This window comes from Galeopterus variegatus, unplaced genomic scaffold (assembly GCF_000696425.1).
Source record: "Galeopterus variegatus unplaced genomic scaffold, G_variegatus-3.0.2 Scaffold283, whole genome shotgun sequence".
Classification (NCBI taxonomy): Eukaryota; Metazoa; Chordata; class Mammalia; order Dermoptera; family Cynocephalidae; genus Galeopterus; species Galeopterus variegatus.
In genome coordinates, this window is record NW_007726394.1 from 22,897 (window position 1) to 42,522 (window position 19,626).

At 46.7% G+C, this 19,626-nt stretch overlaps 1 protein-coding gene across 1 annotated transcript in view; it reads left to right on the top strand.

Annotated features, from left to right (window-relative positions):
- The first annotated feature begins 12,422 nt into the window (after window positions 1-12,422).
- The window catches only part of CLPB (ClpB caseinolytic peptidase B homolog (E. coli)), a 139,302-nt gene continuing 132,098 nt past the window's right edge, over window positions 12,423-19,626 (top strand). Inside the window, exons 1-2 of the mRNA XM_008566961.1 lie at window positions 12,423-12,902; window positions 16,524-16,575. Of these exons, the coding sequence (XP_008565183.1) occupies window positions 12,503-12,902; window positions 16,524-16,575 (452 nt within the window). The 5' untranslated portion in view covers window positions 12,423-12,502. The remainder of the gene's footprint in view (window positions 12,903-16,523; window positions 16,576-19,626) is intronic.

Genomic DNA, 19,626 nt, shown 5'->3' on the forward strand with positions numbered 1-19,626 from the left:
AGCACCACACTCTCCCAAGTGAGCCATGAGCCAGCCCTTAATCGTTTTAATTTTCATTTCCCTAAGGTATTGAAGTTTATAAATTGGGTTGTCTTTTTATCATTGAGTTTTGAGTTTGTTTGTTTTTAATTCTGTCGTAAGTCCTTTATTGAATATATGATTTGCAAATATTTTCTCCTCTTCTGTGTTTTGCGCATTCTCTAACAGTGGCTTTTGAGGAGCAAAAGTTCTTAATTTTGATAAAGCCTGATTTTTTTTTTCTTTTATGGATTATGTTTTTGGTGTTATATCTAAGAAATCTGCCTTACCCAAAGTCACAAACGTTTTCTCTTGTTTTCTTCCAGAGCTTTCAGAATTTTAGTTTTTACATTTAGGTCTATAATCCATTTTGAATTTGAAATAAAGTGAGCTGAAACGTTGGGTACCAATCAAGTTTTATTAAAGGAAAAGAATCTGCCAGGCTGCACTCAAAATGGAGAGCAGCAGCTGGCATCAGGGTGGGAGGGCTTGTATAGGCTGTAAGGAAGGCTGACGTAATCAGGGAGGGGTTTGGTGCTGGTGTGGAAGGTAACGCTGGCTGATGCAATCAGGTGGAAGGGTGCACCCATGCAGAAGAAGAGGAGTTTCTATTTCTCAGAAACCACAAGGTTTCTCGTAAGGGACAGGCTGGTGGCCATTTTGTGCTCAGTGTGTGTAAATGGTGCCAGTCACGTCCAAGATCCATCAGAGTTCATTTCTGTATATGCTGCAAGATATAAAACATTATAATTTTAATTTGTATGTTTCTTATCACAGGTGTAGTTGAGCATATTTTCATATGTTTAGATATGATTTGTATTTCATTTACCACGAGCTGTTCAGTCAAGTCCTTTGCCTGGTGCTGCCATGTTTGGATATGCAGTTCATGTGCTGCTCAAAAGCATAAACCAATAAAGAAGGTGGAAGCTGAAATCTGGCAGCACTCTGCTCACTGAGCCACCACAGTGCCCATGGGTCCCTTTTTCTAGTTCATCCCAAGGGGGCCCCTTTTTTTACTCTTTCAAGAGGTGCAGCATAGCTAGCAGAGGCATTGCCCTCATCCACTTATCTATTGCATTATATGTCTTTTTCATATTTTTAGGTGTTCTCTATATTACTTAACTCTTTATCACTGTGGTATGAATATATTCTTCCAAGATTGTCATTTGTATTTTTTACTGTTCCTGGTATTTCTCCATCAGAATTATTTTTTGTAAAGTCAAACATATTAATCTTTTCTATTGCAGGTTCTGAGTTTTGCATCATCTTATAAAGCTTCTCTACTCTGAAGTTATTTTTTAAAATCACTTAATGTTTTCTTCTAGCATTTTTATCATTTCTTCTTCACATTTGTCTTTTGATTCAGTTGGTGTTTGTTTTGTTTTCTTTTTTTTTTTTTAAAAAGATGACCGGTAAGGGGATCTTAACCCTTGACTTGGTGTTGTCAGCACCACGCTCACCCAGTGAGCGAACTGGCCATCCCTATGTGGGATCCGAACCCGTGGCCCTGGTGCTATCAGCACCGCACTCTCCCGAGTGAGCCACAGGCCGGCCCATGTTTTGTTTTCTCATGATTGGAGTAAGGTTATGCATGCTTGAAAAGAATGCCACAATCATGATGTTGTGTCCTTCTCAGTGCATCATATCAAGGGATTCTTGATGTGTACCCGTCTTATTACTGGGTGTATTAGTCCATTTTCTGTTGCTTATTACAGAATACCTGTAATAGATCTGCAACATAACCAGCGCCATTTTAGACAAGCCCAAGTACAAAACGGCACCATCCACCTCCTCCCCTCCCCTCCCCCATTCTCTTTTACAAGAAGTCTCATGTTTCAGAGAAAACAAAACTTTCGGCATTTCTCCATGCACAGAACTCTCCATCCGCATGACCTAACTCAATCCCCACCCTGGAATTACATCACCCAGCTCTTGGCACCAACATACCAATATAAGCTCCCACCACCCTAGGTTAGCTGCTGCCTTCCATTTTGAGGGCAGCCCTGGGCTGCCACCCACTTTGGGCACAGCCCTGCAGACTCTATTCCCTTAATAAAGCTTGAATGGTACCCAGCATCTCAGCTCACTTTCTTTCATTATAGTGCCAAAACCCGGGAAGAGTCTTGGCCAGACTGTCGGCTGATCCCCTCTCTTGGGTTGATTGGCTCCCGGCCACCCTTCCCTGACCTGCCGAAACTGGGTGCCTCTGGGACTCTTTACTTTTGCCGTTTCAGACCAACTCATCCAACACCAGCCTCAATTCAGGGTGAGTCAGTGGGTCTGTCCTGCCTACTTCTGTGGTTCCCCCAACTACTCTCTAAGACTCCGGTCTCTACAAAGCCCAGGTGACTGGCCAAGGGAACTTTTCTCATGCCCCCAGGTATTGAAGGATGCTTCATTAGCTGGTCTTGGCTTTTTCCTTGAAAAGATGCACACCAATGAGGATGCTCCTTGGTGGTATTCTTCTTCTACCAGGACTGCCTGCACCCTTTCTCGCCCTCTACACGGGATCCTCATGATCCATACCTCCATGCTCTACACACTTGGGCTGTCTCCTGGTCAACTTCTTGGCCTCCAGGGAAACATTAAAACTAGAACGCCTCATTACAATGGCTCCCAGTGGCCACAAGATGGCACTCTTAATTTAGATACTCACTGAAGTGGCAGGACGGAGATTCCTTTATTTTCAGGCCTTCTCCCATCTCTGAATGCTCTTTCTCTCTGTCAGAACTGTCCTATGTCTCGAATTCTCCTAGCTCATGTTTGACCTCTCCTTCCAGACTCGGATCAATCCCCTGATCTGTCAGACTACTCTGCTACCTGTACAGGCCACCTCAACTACCTCCATATGCTCCAAATCCTTCACCAGCCCCTTCCACATTTCCCTCTCTTCCCTCTACCTGGTCTCAAGACGCTCGTCCTCAGCCACTGAACCCTTCTCCTTTTCCCCCTTCATCAGGTAACAACCCTGCCTCAGCTCCGGCTTTTTATAACCCTTCCATGAAGTGGCTGCGATGGAAGGAATTGTCCAAGTCCATGTACAGGGAGCAGGTCTGGATGGCGGCTCAGGTACATGCTCAAAATAATAGGCGGCCTGTGGGAGCCATTGCTGTTCCTTGCATGGACCCAGATTGGGACTACCAGGCTGGCCACTGGGGATTGGGATCTCCAGGATAACATGATCACACACCTACTTCATGGCCTCCAAAAGACTACTCACAAGTCAGTCAATTATGACAAGCTTAGAGAAATCACACAGAGATCCACTGAAAATCCCAACAAGCTTCCAACCTGCCTCTCTGAGGCTTTACATGAACACACACGTATAGACCCAAACTCCCCTGAAGGCATGCCCCTCTTACACTCTCATTTCATTATCCGATCAGCCCCTGATACTCAAAAAAACTATAAAAGAGATCAGGCCAAATACCAGCTCCTGGTTAATGCCATCCATGGCTCACATACTCCAAAGCTGGCTGCCTCAAGAGGCAAGCCACCCGGGAACCACTTCAAATGTGGTCAACTGGGCCACTGGGCATGAGCATATCCCAATCCACGGCCTCCTCCGGGGTCCTGTCCTCATTGCAAATGGCCAGATCACTGGGGGATTGACTGTGCCACTTGCCAGAGAGGGAGTGGCCCAGTCCCGAACCTACAGCCTTTGGTTTCACAGCCATCCCTACTGGAGCTTCTTGGCTTTGCCCAGGAGGAAGACCGATGATGCCCAGGGCCTGATGCCCCCACGGAGATCACCACACATGAGCCCAGGGTAACTCACCTTGTGGCAGGTAAGCTGATCTCTTTTGTCATCAGTACAGGGGCCATTTACTCTACCCTTCCTGATTATGCAGGACCAACAACCCCATCCTCTATCACAATAGTAGGGGTCATGGGATCAGAATACCACCCATGGATCACTCAGCCCCTTTCCTGCACCCTACAAACACCCAATTCACAAGTTTTTAATAATGCCTCAATGCCCATCCCTCTTACTGGGATGGGACATTCTTTTCAAATTCAAAGCTATTCTTACCCTAAACACTTTAACTCCTGTTACAGGCCACTCCCAGACCTGGCCCCTGGAGCTTCCACCTTCCCCTCCCCCTTGGACAAGGTTAATCCCTAGTATGGGACACTTCTTTTCCCCCATTGCTATGTACCATTCCCCTATCTTTGCTAAATTGCGGAACCCTTCTTTGTTCCATGAGTCCCACAACACCCCATCGCTAATAAACACCTAATAGGGTTAAAGCCCCTTATAAACAAACTCCTTTCTTCTCATCTCTCACGGCCTACCCACTCACCTTTTAATACACCCATCCTTTGGGTTATAAAGCCTAATGGCTCATACCATTTAGTACAGGACTAATCCTGACATGCGCCATTCCCAACAACTTACTTGGACAGTACTATGTCAGGGGTTTTGGGATAGCTCCACTTTCCAGCCAGGCCTTAGCTCAAGACTTATCTGAACTTCCCCTAACCTCTAGCACTTTAGTACACTATGTGGGTGACCTCCTCCTTTGTAGCCCCTCTTATGAGGATTCATAGGCCCACACTGTTGCTCTCCTTAATTTCCTGGCCTCCAAGGGATGTCAAGTGTCCCTCAGCAAGGCACAAATTTCTTCCCCTTCAGTCATCTACTGGGGAGTACACCGCACCCCCAACACCAGAGAAATAATGGTGGATTCACAAGAGTCTAATTTCCAAACTCCTTACTCCTACCACAAAAGGTGAAATCTTTTCTTTCTTGGGCTTGCAGGGTATCTTCACTGCAAGCCCAAGGAATCCACTATGGATTCCTAACTTTGGCGTGCTAGCAAAACCCCTTTATGGGGCAGCCAAAGGGGATCCTGCCATTCCTCTAGATCCCACAAAGCCCATTCATTCTCTCTTTCAGCAATTAAAAGCCACTCTCCTCGCAGCCCCTGCTCTATCTCTCCCAAACTTATCTCATCCCTTTGTCCTATATGTCACTAAAACCCAAGGATTGGCAGTTGGGGTTTTGGGACAAAAGGCAGGAGATATTTTCTTCCCTGTTGCATACCTCTTTAAACAACTATACACCACAGCTCAAGGATGGGCCCCCTGTTTATGGGCCTTGGCAGCAGCCACCCTTTTAACACAAGAAAGCTCTAAAGTAACTTTTGGACAGCAAACAGTCAAGACCTTCTCAGCCATAATGCCAAGTAAATTCTCTCCCTTTCCTATGTACAACTTATTCACCTTACTTTCATTGAAAATTCCCGGTTCTCCTTTAAACCTCACACTCCCTTAAATCCAGTCACTCTCATCCCCAAACACTCACGACCCTTAGAACACAATTGCATGTAGGCTTTAGACCTCTTTCGCAATCCCTTTCCACACATCTCCCTGCATCCCATTACATGGTTCATAGGTGGGAGTGCCACCTCCATGCCCACCCCCCGGATGGGTTATGCCATAATAAATCTAACACAAACTATTGAGGCTGCACAGCTCCCAAAGGAGGTTGGGGTTATACACTGCAGAGGACACCAAGCCTCCAACAACCCTATAGCCCAGGGAAACAAACTGGCAGATCTAACCGCAAAACAGGCTGCTCAGTCACCAGGCCCCCACTCTTCCTCTCCTGCTCAGGTTTTTCTCATGACCCCTATGCCCTTATCCCAATACACACTCCAAGAAATACAACACCTCCAACAGTTGGGGGGCACAGAGGAAGGACAACTGATATACTGTCTCTGGTCGCTATGTCCTCCCTACCATACAAGCTGAGCAAATCCTTTTAGATTTCTATAATTTGGCTCATATAGGCTATGAACCCCTAGTACACCTTCTTCAGCCCTTATATTACTCTCCGCACATGGCCAAGTTACTAAAACAAATCACTCACAACTGTCTTTCATGTACTTGTTGCTCCAAGTTTGGTCCTTTCCCACCCACCAGGCCAGAGAATACACTCCTGGCCAGTACAGGCAAATTGACTTTACTCACATGCCTCCCCACAAAAGGACACGACCTTTTCACATTGGGTTGAAGCTTTTCCCTGCACTTCAGAGGCTGCTACAGCAGTAACGCATGCTGTCACCTCAGAAATCGTCCCTTGTTTTGGCCTCCCCACCAGTCACTCACTCGTCTACGGGCTGCCCCCCGCAAGCCCACAGGCCTCAGCCCCCTCGAACTTATTATGTACGGTCGGCCCTTCACTCTCACTAACCTCTCCCTTCCAGCTCATCGCCTTTAGGCCAGTATCTCCCTGCTCTTTCATGCATTAGGGATCTTCTTCAGGAAAAAGCCAACCTTCTATTACCTCGTACTTCCCCACCACCCCCTCAGACTTTAAACTGAGCCCGGGACAGCAAGTGCATATTAAAACCCAAATCCCAAAGCCCCTCTCACCATGCTGGGAAGGGCCTTACACAGCACTTCTCACAACTCCATGGCAGTAAAAGTACTAGGAAAGGCCCCTTGGCATCACTTATCCTTAGTAAAACTAGCTCCTGAGACTTTACCCAAAGAATCTGTTTACACCAAGCCAGAGGGGTCCCCCTGCTCAACCCCCAGCCCTACATCTCCTCACACTTCATCCATTTTGGGATCCACAAAATGGAAAATCTCCAGGACCTCCGCTCTTCCTCCAATCCCAGAAGGATGATCTTTCCCCAGCGATTTTCCTCTCACTCCTGCAGGCCGCTTCACGTCCCTCACACGGGGGGGGGTATTACACTGTCTGTTCACAATGTGCCCCCTTTAAGTTCTTTGGGCTCCCTAACCCTTTGCATCCTTCCCGTGTTTTCCTCCTATCTCAGTGCTCCCCCTAACCTGGAACATGGAGGTTCCAGGTCCACAGGGACGATGCAGTCCTCAGCGAATCAGACTGGTCCCCGAGTGACTCATCTGTCTCCCACTTTGTGAGAAACTTTTTGTGGTCACCCCCCTCCCTGTCAATGCGGCCCGCAAGGTTTCCACAAATGTCTCTTCACTTTCCTCTAATGTCACCTCAGTGGGGACTGTCAGCCTTGTGCGGGGCCTGCCCACACTGCCTCACTAGCACCAGATGCTGCCACTCACTTACCCCTCCTCATCCATGCCCTAACACTGGAATATATTTCCTTGTGAAACTACATTATCCTGTTGCCTGCCCCCAACACGATTTCTTGCACATTCTTTTAACTCGTCCCTGACATCACCTTCCAGACAGATGGAGAGATGGAGACGGGACTGGGACTAACTTCGGACCCCCCCTCAGGAAGTGTCCCTGCTCCTGTAGGGCACTAATTGTACCTTTTTAATTGGGGCAGGGATCCTTCCTGCAACTGGGACTGATGTAGCGGGCCCTGCTACTGCCTCTCAATTCTATCAAAAACTCTCAGAACTAAGCATAGACAGCATCTCCTCCCTCCAGCGACAGGTCACCTCACTCCCGACAGTCGCTTTACAGAACCATCAGGCCCTTTACTTCCTTCCAGCTGAGAAGGAAGGCGCCCGCCTCTTCTTGGGGAGCAATGCTGTTGTTATGTAAATGAGTCTGGGTTCATCCAAAACAACTTAAACCGTTTCAGTGAACCCTTGGATACCCTGGCTCATGCCCCTACTAGGACCCCTTACTGGGCTGGGACTCATCCTACTTTTTGGTCCCTGTCTCTTTTGATGTTTCTCTAATTTCTTACAGGAATGTATGCAGGCTTTCACCAACCAAAAGGTTGCTGAACTCTTCATTGGAGGACGATACCGGCCTCTCCAGTTCAGAGACCTGGAAGAATACGGCTCTCCCCCAGGAATGCAATGCGGTGTTTTTGTTTGGCCTGATTTTTCCACCTGATTTTTCCTCTCCCTTCAACCTCCAGCAGGAAGTAGCTTCAGAAGAATGAGACCTCTGCCCTTTCCCCCTTTTTCCAATACTTAAAAGGCGGGAATAATAGATCTGCAACATAACCAGCCCCACTTTAGACAAGCCCAAGTACCAAATGGTGCCGCCCACCTCCTCCTCTCTCCTCCTCCATTCTTTTACAAGAAGCCTCATGGTTTCAGAGAAAATGAAACTTTCAGTGTTTCCACATGCGCAGAACTCTCCATTTCCATGACCTAACTCAATCCCCACCCCGGAATTACATTACCAGCTCTTGGTGCCAACATATCAATATAAGCTCCCACTGCCCTAGGTTAGCTGCTGCCCTTCATTTTGAGGGCAGCCCTGGGCTGCCCCCTACTTTGGGCAGAGCCTGGCAGATTCTTTTCCCTTAATAAAGCTTGAACGGTACCCAGCATCTCAGCTCACTTTCTTTCAACCTGAAACTGGGTAATTTATAAAAAAATGAAATTTATTTCTTACCATTTTGGAGACTGGGAATTCCAAGGTCCAGGGGACACATTTGATGTGGACTCCCTACAGAGTCCCGTGCCCATACAAAATATCACATGGTGAGAATGGCAAGAAAACTTATTAATGTACTCACTTGCTCTCATAAAGTCACCTGTTCATTCCCTTGATAACCCATTAAACTGTTAACCCATTACTCCATGAATGGATTAATCCATTCGTGAAAGCACAGTCCTCTCAATCCAATCACCTCTTAAAGGGAACACCTTTCAACATTGTCATAGTTTCATTTCCCATCCTCTTAATACTGTTACAGTGGGAATGAAGCTTGGTGATCAGTCCACAACACTGGGGATGTTTACCTTGATCATGTTAAGTTGATATCTGCCAGGTTTCTCCACTGTGAAGTTTTTGTGGTTGATAAGTATCTTGCAGGAGATACTTTGAGATGATACAAATCCTGTTTCTCCTCAAACTTTTATCCACTAATTTTAGCATCATCCATGCATCTTGTCTGAAACATTTATCACTGTGATGTGGGCCTTATAGTAATTCTCTATTTCCCTCTTCCTTCTACACTTATTGACTGAACTTGCAATTTAAAGAAGAGCTGTCTATTCCCCCATTTCTCCCCCATTTATCTATTTATTTATTTATTTGATTATTTATATCACTATAGCCTCATAGATATTTGTATTACTCTGTGGGTAAAAACCCCATATTATCATTATTTTTCAGTCAGATTGCTCCAGCTTAGGTCATCAGGAACTCCTTCACACTGACTCCTGTGTTTTTTCCACAAGCCTGCACCTGGTTTTGAGCATTTCCTTACTTTCTGGCACATAAGATTATGTTAGGTATATGCAGTTTTTAGGTTGTTATAGATTCTAGACCCTCTCAGAGAACAGAGCTAGGTAATATTCAAGGTCTCTAAAAAGTTCATGGAAGGCTGGCCCGTGGCTCACTCGGTAGAGTGCGGTGCTGATAACACCAAGGCCACGGGTTCGGATCCCTATATAGGGATGGCCGGTTGCTCACTGGGTGAGCGTGGTGCTGACAACACCAAGTCAAGGGTTAGGATCCCCTTACCAGTCATCTTTAAAAAAAAAAAAAAAAAAAAAAGTTCATGGAAAGATTAATTTTATCAATCCTTTTGTGTTGCTATAACAGAATTCCTGAGACTGGGTCATTTATAAAGAACAAAGGCTTATTTGCTTATGATTCTGGGACAGCTGCATCTGGCATGGGCCTCAGGCTGTTTCTACTCATGGCAGAAAATGGCAGGCAGCCGGTGGGTACAAGCAGATCACATGGTGAGAAGAAGCAAGAGACAGCAGAGACAGACTCTCCTCTTCTTTTAAAGCCCTCAGAACCATGCCCCTGACCACCGTTTTTAATCCATTCACTACTGCACAGTCCTACAATCCAATCACCTCTTCAAGCCTCCATCTTTCAATTACCATAATAGGATTTTCCCACCCTCTTAACAGTCACAGTAGGGGCTAAGTTTCTAATACATAAAACCTGGAGGACATAATTCAAGCTTCAAGGAGTTTGGGGGGGGGGGCATAATTCAATCCACTACATTCATATTGTCTTTTATTTTTTCACAAACTTTTAAAAGTAACTTCATATATAATATGCTACTAACCCATACATACTTACATATTTATATTTCTGTATCAATCCATATGTATGTATATTTTAAAACCATAAGTTTATATTGATACCTCTGATCCCCATCTAGTACCATAAGGTTCATTTTAGCTTTCTCTCTTTAATTATACTTCTCCAATAGTTGAAAAACCCCAGCTACTATCCATTTCTTTGTTTAAAAATGTGTATTTTGTTTTGTTTTTCAGGAAAAGCATTTTCCTCAGAAGTCTATAGAATGGGTGGCACAGAATGGCCTTCAGCTTCACTCTAGAGGTAGGTAACCCTAGCAACTGCATTGATTCTTCACTTCCTGCCTCCTCCTAAATCCCATCTCAATATCGCCCAGTCACCCTGTTGCAAACTAAATGAAGCTGAAGTTCTCTGTCCCTCAACCCGAGAGCTAGAAGCTCAGGGCCAATATAAATATAACTGAAACCTAATATAAATCCCCCTTTCTGAGCAGACCAAAAAGAAGCCATCCTGGGTTGAAGTTCTTTTAAGATACTAGTACTGTGACCTAGGGGTTTTTTGAATTGGTTGTTGACCATCTAAACTTCACTCTGAGTCCCAGCTGATTCTAATGGTTGTTTCCATACTTCCCCACTATTTCCCACTCAGTTAGACATTGATCATTTAACCTTCTCAGTATCCCTACCAAATGCTGATAGTAATTAAACCCTTCCTTGCATCCCTCAGGATGTTATCTGTGAATATCAAATAAATCAATGGGTAAGTGCTTTGAAAATTATGCAGTACTAAGTAAATTGAAGAGCCATAGGATACGTCTGCAGCAAGATGATTTGAACTCTGCACACTCTGAGATGCATTCCATCTTGTGACCCATCTGGTAAAGTGAGTTCAGAGATTGCTCTTCCTGCTGTGACCCCCTAAATTGTGAGGCAGAACTATTCTAAGAATACAGGGAGGGTGAAGCTGCTACAGTGAATGGGGTGGACAACAAAACAGGATGTCCTGGGAACTTCTTAAAATAGGAATATCAAAATGCTTTAGCTACTGAGTACTTTACAAATATTTATTCATATATTCAACAGCTATTTGCTGTGTGCCGTACTAAGGGCGGAGGAAATGAGAAACTCCATCTCTGCCCTGAAGACGTTTAGAGTAGGAAATCCAATGATCCCCCCCGAGCAGAGAATACTGCCATTTCTTGAAAACCTACTGTGAGCCAGGGATGGCGTCAGTCTTTCTACATATTACCTCATTTAACACAAGCAATCATCTTGAAGGTAGGAAATATTTTCTTTGATAATAATGAAGAAATTAACTATCAGAGGGGTAAAAGAGTTTGTCCAAGGTCACAAGTAGTAAATGCAAGAGTCAAAATTAAAATACAGGTCTGCCTGAATGCCAAAGCTCAATTCATTTCCCCACACTTATAAGGTGAGGGTAATCCATTCACTGAACAAATCTTTATTGAGTGACTCTTTTGTTCCAAACATTGTTCTGGGTGCTAGTTATATAAAATAAAGTCTCTGTCTCGTGGGGTTCATATTCTACTGGAGACAGACAATAAACAAATATTTAGTATGTCAGGAGTAAGTACTGTGAAGAAAAGCTAGGCAGAATAAGGATGGGTGAGGGTTGGATTGCTGTTTTAACTAGAATGGTCAGGGAAGGCTCTGAAAAATGTGAAGTTTGAGCAGCCCTAAGGGATGTGCAAGAGACACAACTGGCACAAAGGAAGAGCTTCCTTTTTTGCCTATCTGTGGGTTCAGTCTGGAAAAGAGGGAGCGGGATGGGGTGCAGGTGTTAATGAATAGCATAGGCTCAGAATCAGAAGACCTGAGCTTTAATCCAGATGACTTATTAGCAAATCGTTTCACATTTGAGCTTTAGTTTCCCTCACTGTAGAAAATAATAGTTCTTGCCCAGCTTCCCGCACGAAGCTGCCATGAGGTAGCCAACGTGGAAGCCCTTTGAAAATAACACAATAGCGAAAGCTAGGTCAGGAGTCAGCTCTTCAACCGACAGGAAGTCCGTGTAGGAAAAGAAGATACTCCAATTTAAGGTGCACCGGTTACCTCTGACATCACTTTGAAAAGCCGTCCCAGGCTGAAAAGAGAAATAGTCTAAAAGAAATAAGCATAAATTTCATGGTAGACCTCTGCTGAAGATCCCTGTTTAACTTACATAGGCCAGAAACTGCGTCGTGCCTTGTAACTAAACTAGGAAAGAGGTTCTGGGATCTGAATCTTCACCGCTAATCGCCACGCCCAACCTTGGCATTTTCCTTTTTGCCACGCCTCTCCGCCCGAACTCCATTTCCCAGCATGCCCCGGACTCCTCTATGTCGGCAGTCATTGTGACACAATCCCACAGCCTTCTGGGAAGTGTAGTTTATTTGTTCTCCAGCTGTGGAAAGATCTAAGGCTGTGGACTACCACTCCCGTGAGGTAGTGCGCAAAACTTCCTCGTTCGCGGCGTCTTCGAACGCGCCGCGGCAGCCATGTTGGACGTGGCCAGCACAGGGGCCGACACCAGGGGGTTTTCGAAGCAGCTGTCACGATGCTGGGCTCCCTCGTGTTGAGAACAGCGCTGGCGCCGCGGCTCCTCCTCCGGCTGCTCAGGTCCTCATCGCTCCGGAGCCATGGAGGTGCCCCCGATCGGAGAATGACCACCGGGGACCGCGGGGAGCCGCAGTGGCTGAGGGCGGCCGCTTGGGGGCGCCCTGGAACAACGCCAACCTTGCTTCCTGGCCGAGGGGCAGCCACCGGGGGGCGCCGGGAAGGACTCACCGAGATCCATTGCCTCGCGGCTGCCACGTGGGGACACCTTCCCAGTCCCGAAGAAACAGCCCCGGGACAGGACAGCTGGCATGGGGTTCCCAACAGGTCCGGACTGGGCATGTGGGTCCTGGCCACAGCACTGGTGGTTCAATGCTACAGCAAGAGTCCATCCAACAAGGGTGATTATGGGAACAGTCTGGGTTTGAGGAAGGGAGAGGCGGGAGGAATGTCCTGACTCTACATCTTTGGAGGGTGGGAGATGCTTATAGATTTAGATCCTCAGAATCTCAGTCTTAGAGGGACCCGGACATCATCTAATTCCAGGGGCAGGGTGTTGCCCTGGAGAGCTCACCGCCTCAGAATTTATAGTTTCACATTGCAAGTTAGCTTCCTCCTTTTGGGCATTATTTCTCCATCTGTGCAGTGGGGGCATTAAGCTAAACATCTAATATTACAGCATAGTCCCTTTATGCTCTTACACCCTGACTGGTCCAATTTCTCTTTCGAGAGGTCTCCAGGAAACCGCGGGGTTTTTTAAGGTCAACCACCACCACATGGTTTAAAGTCCCTCCCCCCTCCTCTCCCCATCCCCACCACCGTGGCCTGAGAAGAGACTTGGTTCCAATGCCAGCTTTCCCCCTTCTCCTCTCTGGCCTCAGTTTCCCCACATATAGTGAAGAGTAATTTCACAGGGCCTGGGTCTGTCCATCAGTCTCCTAGGGTTTTGCTGTGCCTGGTCTTAGGTGTGAGGTGATCTTGCTATGTGGGGCAGTTGGCAGGAGAAGGAAATTGGATCTCTGGAGACCCATAGCAACCACGGAGGTATGGCTGACCCAGATTGGCATCTCAGTGGGGTGCAGGGGCTGAGAGAGTAGGTAGAGAGCCGGTCTTCTGGCCTGCATGAGCCCAGTCTCTCAGGTTCTCAGTTATTCTTCATGGGGGAAGACTGAGGCATGTGGTGTTCATAGATTCCATGCATCCCAAGCTCTGAGACTTTGGAGCAAGAGTGGTGACTGCCTTGACTTTTTGTTTCTTCAGGAAAATGTGGCCAGCTGTAAAGTAAGGGCTTTGGACTGAGAATGAGGACACTGGGGATCTTGTTTTGATTGTGTCTAACTCCCATTGTGAATTTGGACTCTTGCTTCTCCTCACTGGCCCTCTCCGTTTTCTCTCCAAAGTGAGTGTGTTAATATAGATTCTAAAGACTTCTAGCTGAAGAATGCTGTCATTCTATAATTTTTATCATTTTTTTTTTTTTTTTGGATAGCCTTTGTGTGCTTAGTTTGGGCTAGGTGTGTGAGAAGTCTTAACAACACAAAATCAGTCAACGGGACAGTGCAGGCAGTTCGGTGTGCAGGGCTGGTGAGTGGTGCTTACTGTGTGTTGTTGGGGAATCAGAGGGCCAGGAGGGGCAGGAAAACCTTCCTGGAGAATTGGAAACCCCGGGGAGATGTGGAATTTGAACTTGAGTTCTGAAGGATGAAGCAGGAGTTGGAAAGAGAATGACATTGTGAGCACCATGGGAGCAGGGAAAGCATCTTTTTTTTTTTTTTTTCCAGGTTGATAGTAGCACCTTTCTCTAATACCTACACATTGTCCATCAGAGTGTCTGGAATTTAGAAGGTACTCTGTCTTGAGTTGGATTGTATTCTATGCAAAGACTTAAGGGAATGAAGATAAAAGAGTCGCAGGTCAGCATGGTATGTAGCAGAGTGGTCAGCTTGTTTGGAGGATGGAGTATTTGGACTGAGGTGAAAGCAGATGGACGGGAGCCTGGATGCCAGGCAGGAGGATTTGGAATTTCTTCTAGAGGTAGTGGAGAGCCATGGAAGGTTCATGATCAGGGAATGTCCCAAGGCCAGCATGTTTGGATAAACTGGGGAGAGGTGTCTAAGGTCATGCCTAAGAGGTTCCTGGGGCCTCCAGACTGGAGTTTGTGGCATGTGAACTATAGTAAGGAGACCAGGATCTATTTACCAAAACAGATAATGACCAAAACCATGACCAGTACCAACCCTTCTGACTTGCTAGCTACCCTGTCTCCTGACTACAGTTTTGAGCCAAGGCCTTCACTACAGTGTAGTAGAAACTGAACCCTTTAGGAGCCTGTAGGTTCTGGTTCTAATCTTGGCCCATTCCTCATCTACTCTGTGACCTTGCAGAAGCCACTTTTTTTCTATAGAGTCAGGGGAGAGTGGATACAGCCATCTCTAAGGAAGGTTTGTTCCCCTTCCAGCTGGAGGCTGTGAGCATGGTTGGCTGTGTGTTTGGGTAAGGTAAACAGGAAAGACCTGGCCCTGGAGTCTAGACCCGGAGGTGGGGTTGAGGCACCAGTGTCTGAACCATATATGCATGACAAGGTGGATATCTTATCTTTGTTGTATAGATAAGGAAACTGAGGCTCAGTAGATTAGGTGAGTTGGCTAGGTCATACAGCAGAAGTGGCAGAATTGGAACAAGAGCCCAGGTCTGCCTGCTCTTTCTACCCTGCTCCAGTGCATCCTCTTCTGTTTCATTGGATGATGAAACCCTAGGAGACTGATGGACAGACCCATTCCAGTTCTCTTTACTGGACTGAGAACTCCCTGAGGCAGGGCTCGGTATGAGTCTCTCCAGTGCCCAACAATGTAGCTCAGAACCAGGCTGGGCACAGAGGTACTCCATGGGCACTTGGTATTGGACTATTTGAAAAAATTGTGCCTTTGCTGTTGACTTTTTTTTTCCAGGTCAGGCAGTTTTTCTTTCTGGGCACAAGGTGGTGCCAACAACCTGCAGGCTGCACTGGTCAAACTAAGCCAGGCTCAGCATTGCTTTTCTACTAGGCCTTGTGATTCCTAAGGGATCCGAACCCTCTGCTTTGGGTCTCCTTAGCTGGGCTTGGCACTGAGGATTTTTCAGATTTTTCAACCATCATTTCATCTCCTCAACTTTCTTGCGAGCTGGCAGAGCAAGGGTTATTGTCTCTGCTTTATAGTCAGCAAAGCTGTGGTTGAGATGGGGGGAGCGGGGGAAGAAGACATGACAACTACAGTTCCTTGAAGTTGATACGACAAGCAAACAGAAAGGACATTGTTGGGTGGGAGCGGGGAGAGGAAGGAGGGAGGGAGGTTTCGGTAATGGGCCACAATAATCAACCACATTGTATATTGACAAAATAAAATTTTTAAAAAAAAGTTTTATTTGTAATAATGATAAAAAAAAAAAACTATGGTTGAAAGGGAAAGGGACTGCCACAGTCACATGGTGAGTAGGTGGTAGAGTGGGTTGGAGCCAGGTCTAGATGAGGTTCTCTACATTTTCAGAGGGGCCCACACTCCTGCCTGCTCCCCCATCCTATTCCTCCATTTGGGTTTGTGACCTGTGACATCAAGATTCAGAACTGCGCTGAAGAACTGAGTTTGGAGAGAAAGTGGGAAAAGGTTGGGGAATCAGTAATGATAACAATAATAATAACATAAAACATATGTATACAGACCTTTATAGCTTATGAAGAACAAAAGAATTCACACATTGAGTATTCATCATAGGTGAGACATGGTGCTAGCACTTTACCTGCATCCCCTGTATGGTGAGTTAAGAGTTTGGGTTCTGTCATAGAAAGGTGTGGAAGTCAGCTTAACAGTGGACACCATGTGGGGAGGGGACAATCAGCCTTCTCTTTTATGTATCATGGCATCAGTTCGCTTGTTAAAGCCCCAGTTTCTGAAGGGCTTCCACTTCCACTGCCTTACTGGGCCTCCTAAGTAGTCCTGAGGGGTAGGTCCTGGCCAGGATCTGACCAGTGCCTTCTCTCTTTTCAGATGCAGCCCTGATGGAAGCTGCTCGTGCCAACAACATGCAAGAAGTCAGCAGGTGAGTGTTCTGCCCCAGGCCTTGCTGTCCCCAACAGTAGGGGCTAAGTAGGATAAACCCCTTCCTCATGTGATGACTCAGCTATGGCAGAAATCCTCACCCTAAGCTGGTAACTGTCCTCTGTGACTCCCTGTAGTCACTGAGTCACCTGGTCTTCCTTGGCCCTGGTCAACCCTTACATATTTAAGGTAGGGAGTCAACCCCCAAACATCCCTGAATCCTTCAGCTGTTTTATTCTTCACAGGGTTGGTTTGGGTGCCTTCCATATCCTGTGGGTTCTTCTCTAAATATTCCAATTTGCTCTTGTTTCTCTGTGGAAGTAGCCCTGTGTTATTGCTTGCTGCCTGGATGGGGTGCAAGTGGCCAGACATGGAGAAGCTTGGGGATTTGGGAGGGAGCTGGAAGAGACCTTTCTGCCAGAAGGTCTTCTGGGGCTAAAAGGGCCTGCCTGCAGGGCTGGGTGCCCATGCTGGGCCCCTGCTGGGGGACAGACTGTATTTCTGCAGCCTCAGTGGCTCAGCTGGTGCCCTGGGACCACTCAGGTTGAATTTAAAGCTTGTTCTTGGTCAGGAGCAAGACTCAACTCAGGACTCAGTCTGGTGCCAGGGGCAGGGCAGAGTCTGTGTCCAGGATGGAGGCTCAGAATGGGGCCAACACAGGGCATCAGTTATGGGGCTATTGGATAGGGGCAGAGGTGTTTAATTTTTGCTGAAACTACTGACCTCCACCAGGCCTAACCTTGGCCTGTTTGGGCCCTTTGTATAGATCTCGGTGGCCATAGGACACCCCCCTTCCCTGCAATCACATACACATTTTTATTTTATTTTTTTATTATTATTATTTGTTTTAAAAGATGACCGGTAAGGGGATCTTAACCCTTGACTTGGTGTTGTCAGCACCACACTCACCCAGTGAGCTAACTGGCCATCCCTATATGGGATCCGAACCCGTGGCCTTGGTGTTATCAACACCACACTCTCCCAAGTGAGCCACAGGCCGGCCCAACACATACACATTTTTCTTTTATTTTTTTATTATTATTATTTGTTTTAAAAGATGACCGGTAAGGGGATCTTAACCCTTGACTTGGTGTTGTCAGCACCACACTCACCCAGTGAGCTAACTGGCCATCCCTATATGGGATCCGAACCCGTGGCCTTGGTGTTATCAACACCACACTCTCCCAAGTGAGCCACAGGCCGGCCCAACACATACACATTTTTTAGACCAGAAGTCAGGTGTTAGGATAGTTATTCCTGCACCCAGTGCCATGGACCCGTGGTGCTCTTTCCCACTCCAGCTGCCTGAACATACAAAAAAGTGTTGAAAGGCAGCCACAGCCCCACCAAGACTTACTGCTTTGATTCCCTTTCATTCTATCTGCAACATTATTATTGATTCTCAAGGGTGCTTTTGAGTATTAATGTTCAAGGCTTAGTTTTAATAAACCACTTTTGGAAGTATGGGCTGGGAGTTGTTTTGTAGCCAAATAAATATGATGGAGCAATAGTTTAATAAACATGCAATGATGCATCTTAAAAACCAAGCACAGATGTCGTCTTGTTATAAGAGCCATTCATAACTGCAGGCTATGTGCAGCATCTTCATTTCCCCAGAAAAAGATGAGCCTCACTTCATTCTGCTGCAGTACAAAGGAGTGAGGGGGGCAGAAACTCACCCTTGCTGACCCTGGAATCACCTGTTGGTAACTGCCAAAGGCTGCCAGTCTGCTCCTTTCCGAGACCTGGCTAACCCAGTGTAGGCAGCGCATTTGCAGAGAGCAATGCTGTGAGTCTGCCTTTCCATCATCCTCAGGAGGCTATTCCATTCAGCTGATTATCTTAGCTCTTTCAGATACACCTGCCCAAAGAATACAGAAATGATTGAACTTATGGTGAATGTGTGACTTGGAGAATTGTTCGAAACATTCATTATTGTCTGTGAGGACTGTTATCTATGGGGACCTTTCATGTATGTCCCCAGACTCTAGCCTGCTTCTCTCCTGCCTCCTCTTGTTCCACCTCCTTTGGTCAGGCTGACTCCATGTGAGGAAGTCAGAGAGGAGCAAGGTACAGACCTTGCCCTCAGCCCCAGTCTCATATAGAACCACAGAGCAGGGGAACAAGCTGAGCAAAGGCAGGAACTAGGAGATGCTGGCTGGCCGCTGGGCCCGGGGAACATGTCAGTGCTGCCGAGGTGGGAGTGGTGCAGGGTTCAAGGTGTAGGGAGAGAGGGAAGGTGATTTGGAAAAGGCTGGAGTGAGTGAGGCCTGCCATGCCCAGGGTAAGGAGCTTTGAACTCTCACCCTGCAAGCACTTGGGAGACACAGGAGGTTTTTGAGCAGGGGAATGACCTGGTTAGGGCTGTTTCAGATGGGTGAAAGGTGGTTTGAATTGGGGAAAGGCTGAGGGCAGATCTGTTAAGAGCCTGTTTCAGTAAGACGGATTGGAGGTGATGAAAGCCTGAGTGAAGACATCCTTTTCTCCCTCCTCACCCAAAGCAGTTCTTGCTTGTGAAAGAATGAGTGGGCTTCCAGTGGGCTCCAGGTTGTGATCTCAAGGAACCAGACATGTCACCCGCCAATTACAATTCTTCCTGCTAACAGAGCCAGGTCTGGGGGAGGTGGGGTGAGGACAGCCTGACCATCCTTGCTAGAAAGCAGGTCCTCATTCAGCCTTTCTGTGCCTTAGACCCTGCAAACGTGCTTCATACTGCTCTTTATTCCTTCCTTTGTGTGTCCTGGCCATTAGCTTTCCCAACAGATCTGTCTATAGCAGAATAAAATCCCATTCTTAATTTTTTTGAAAAAAATTTACACACAATTTACACATGGCTAGGTAATGACATCAGTATGGTCAATGACATCAGTATTTGGAATAAAAATCAGACCTGGTGAACAATATTGTCCTCTACAGTTGTTTCCCCCTTGCCCTTTCTGTACTGTGCCTCCCTTTGCCTCTCTTTTTTGACCTACCCCAGCTCCTGTCCCTAGCCCCAGAGCCTTGGGAGAGCTCTGGACAGTGAAGGGCAGCAGCCTGAGGCTCTTCTGCT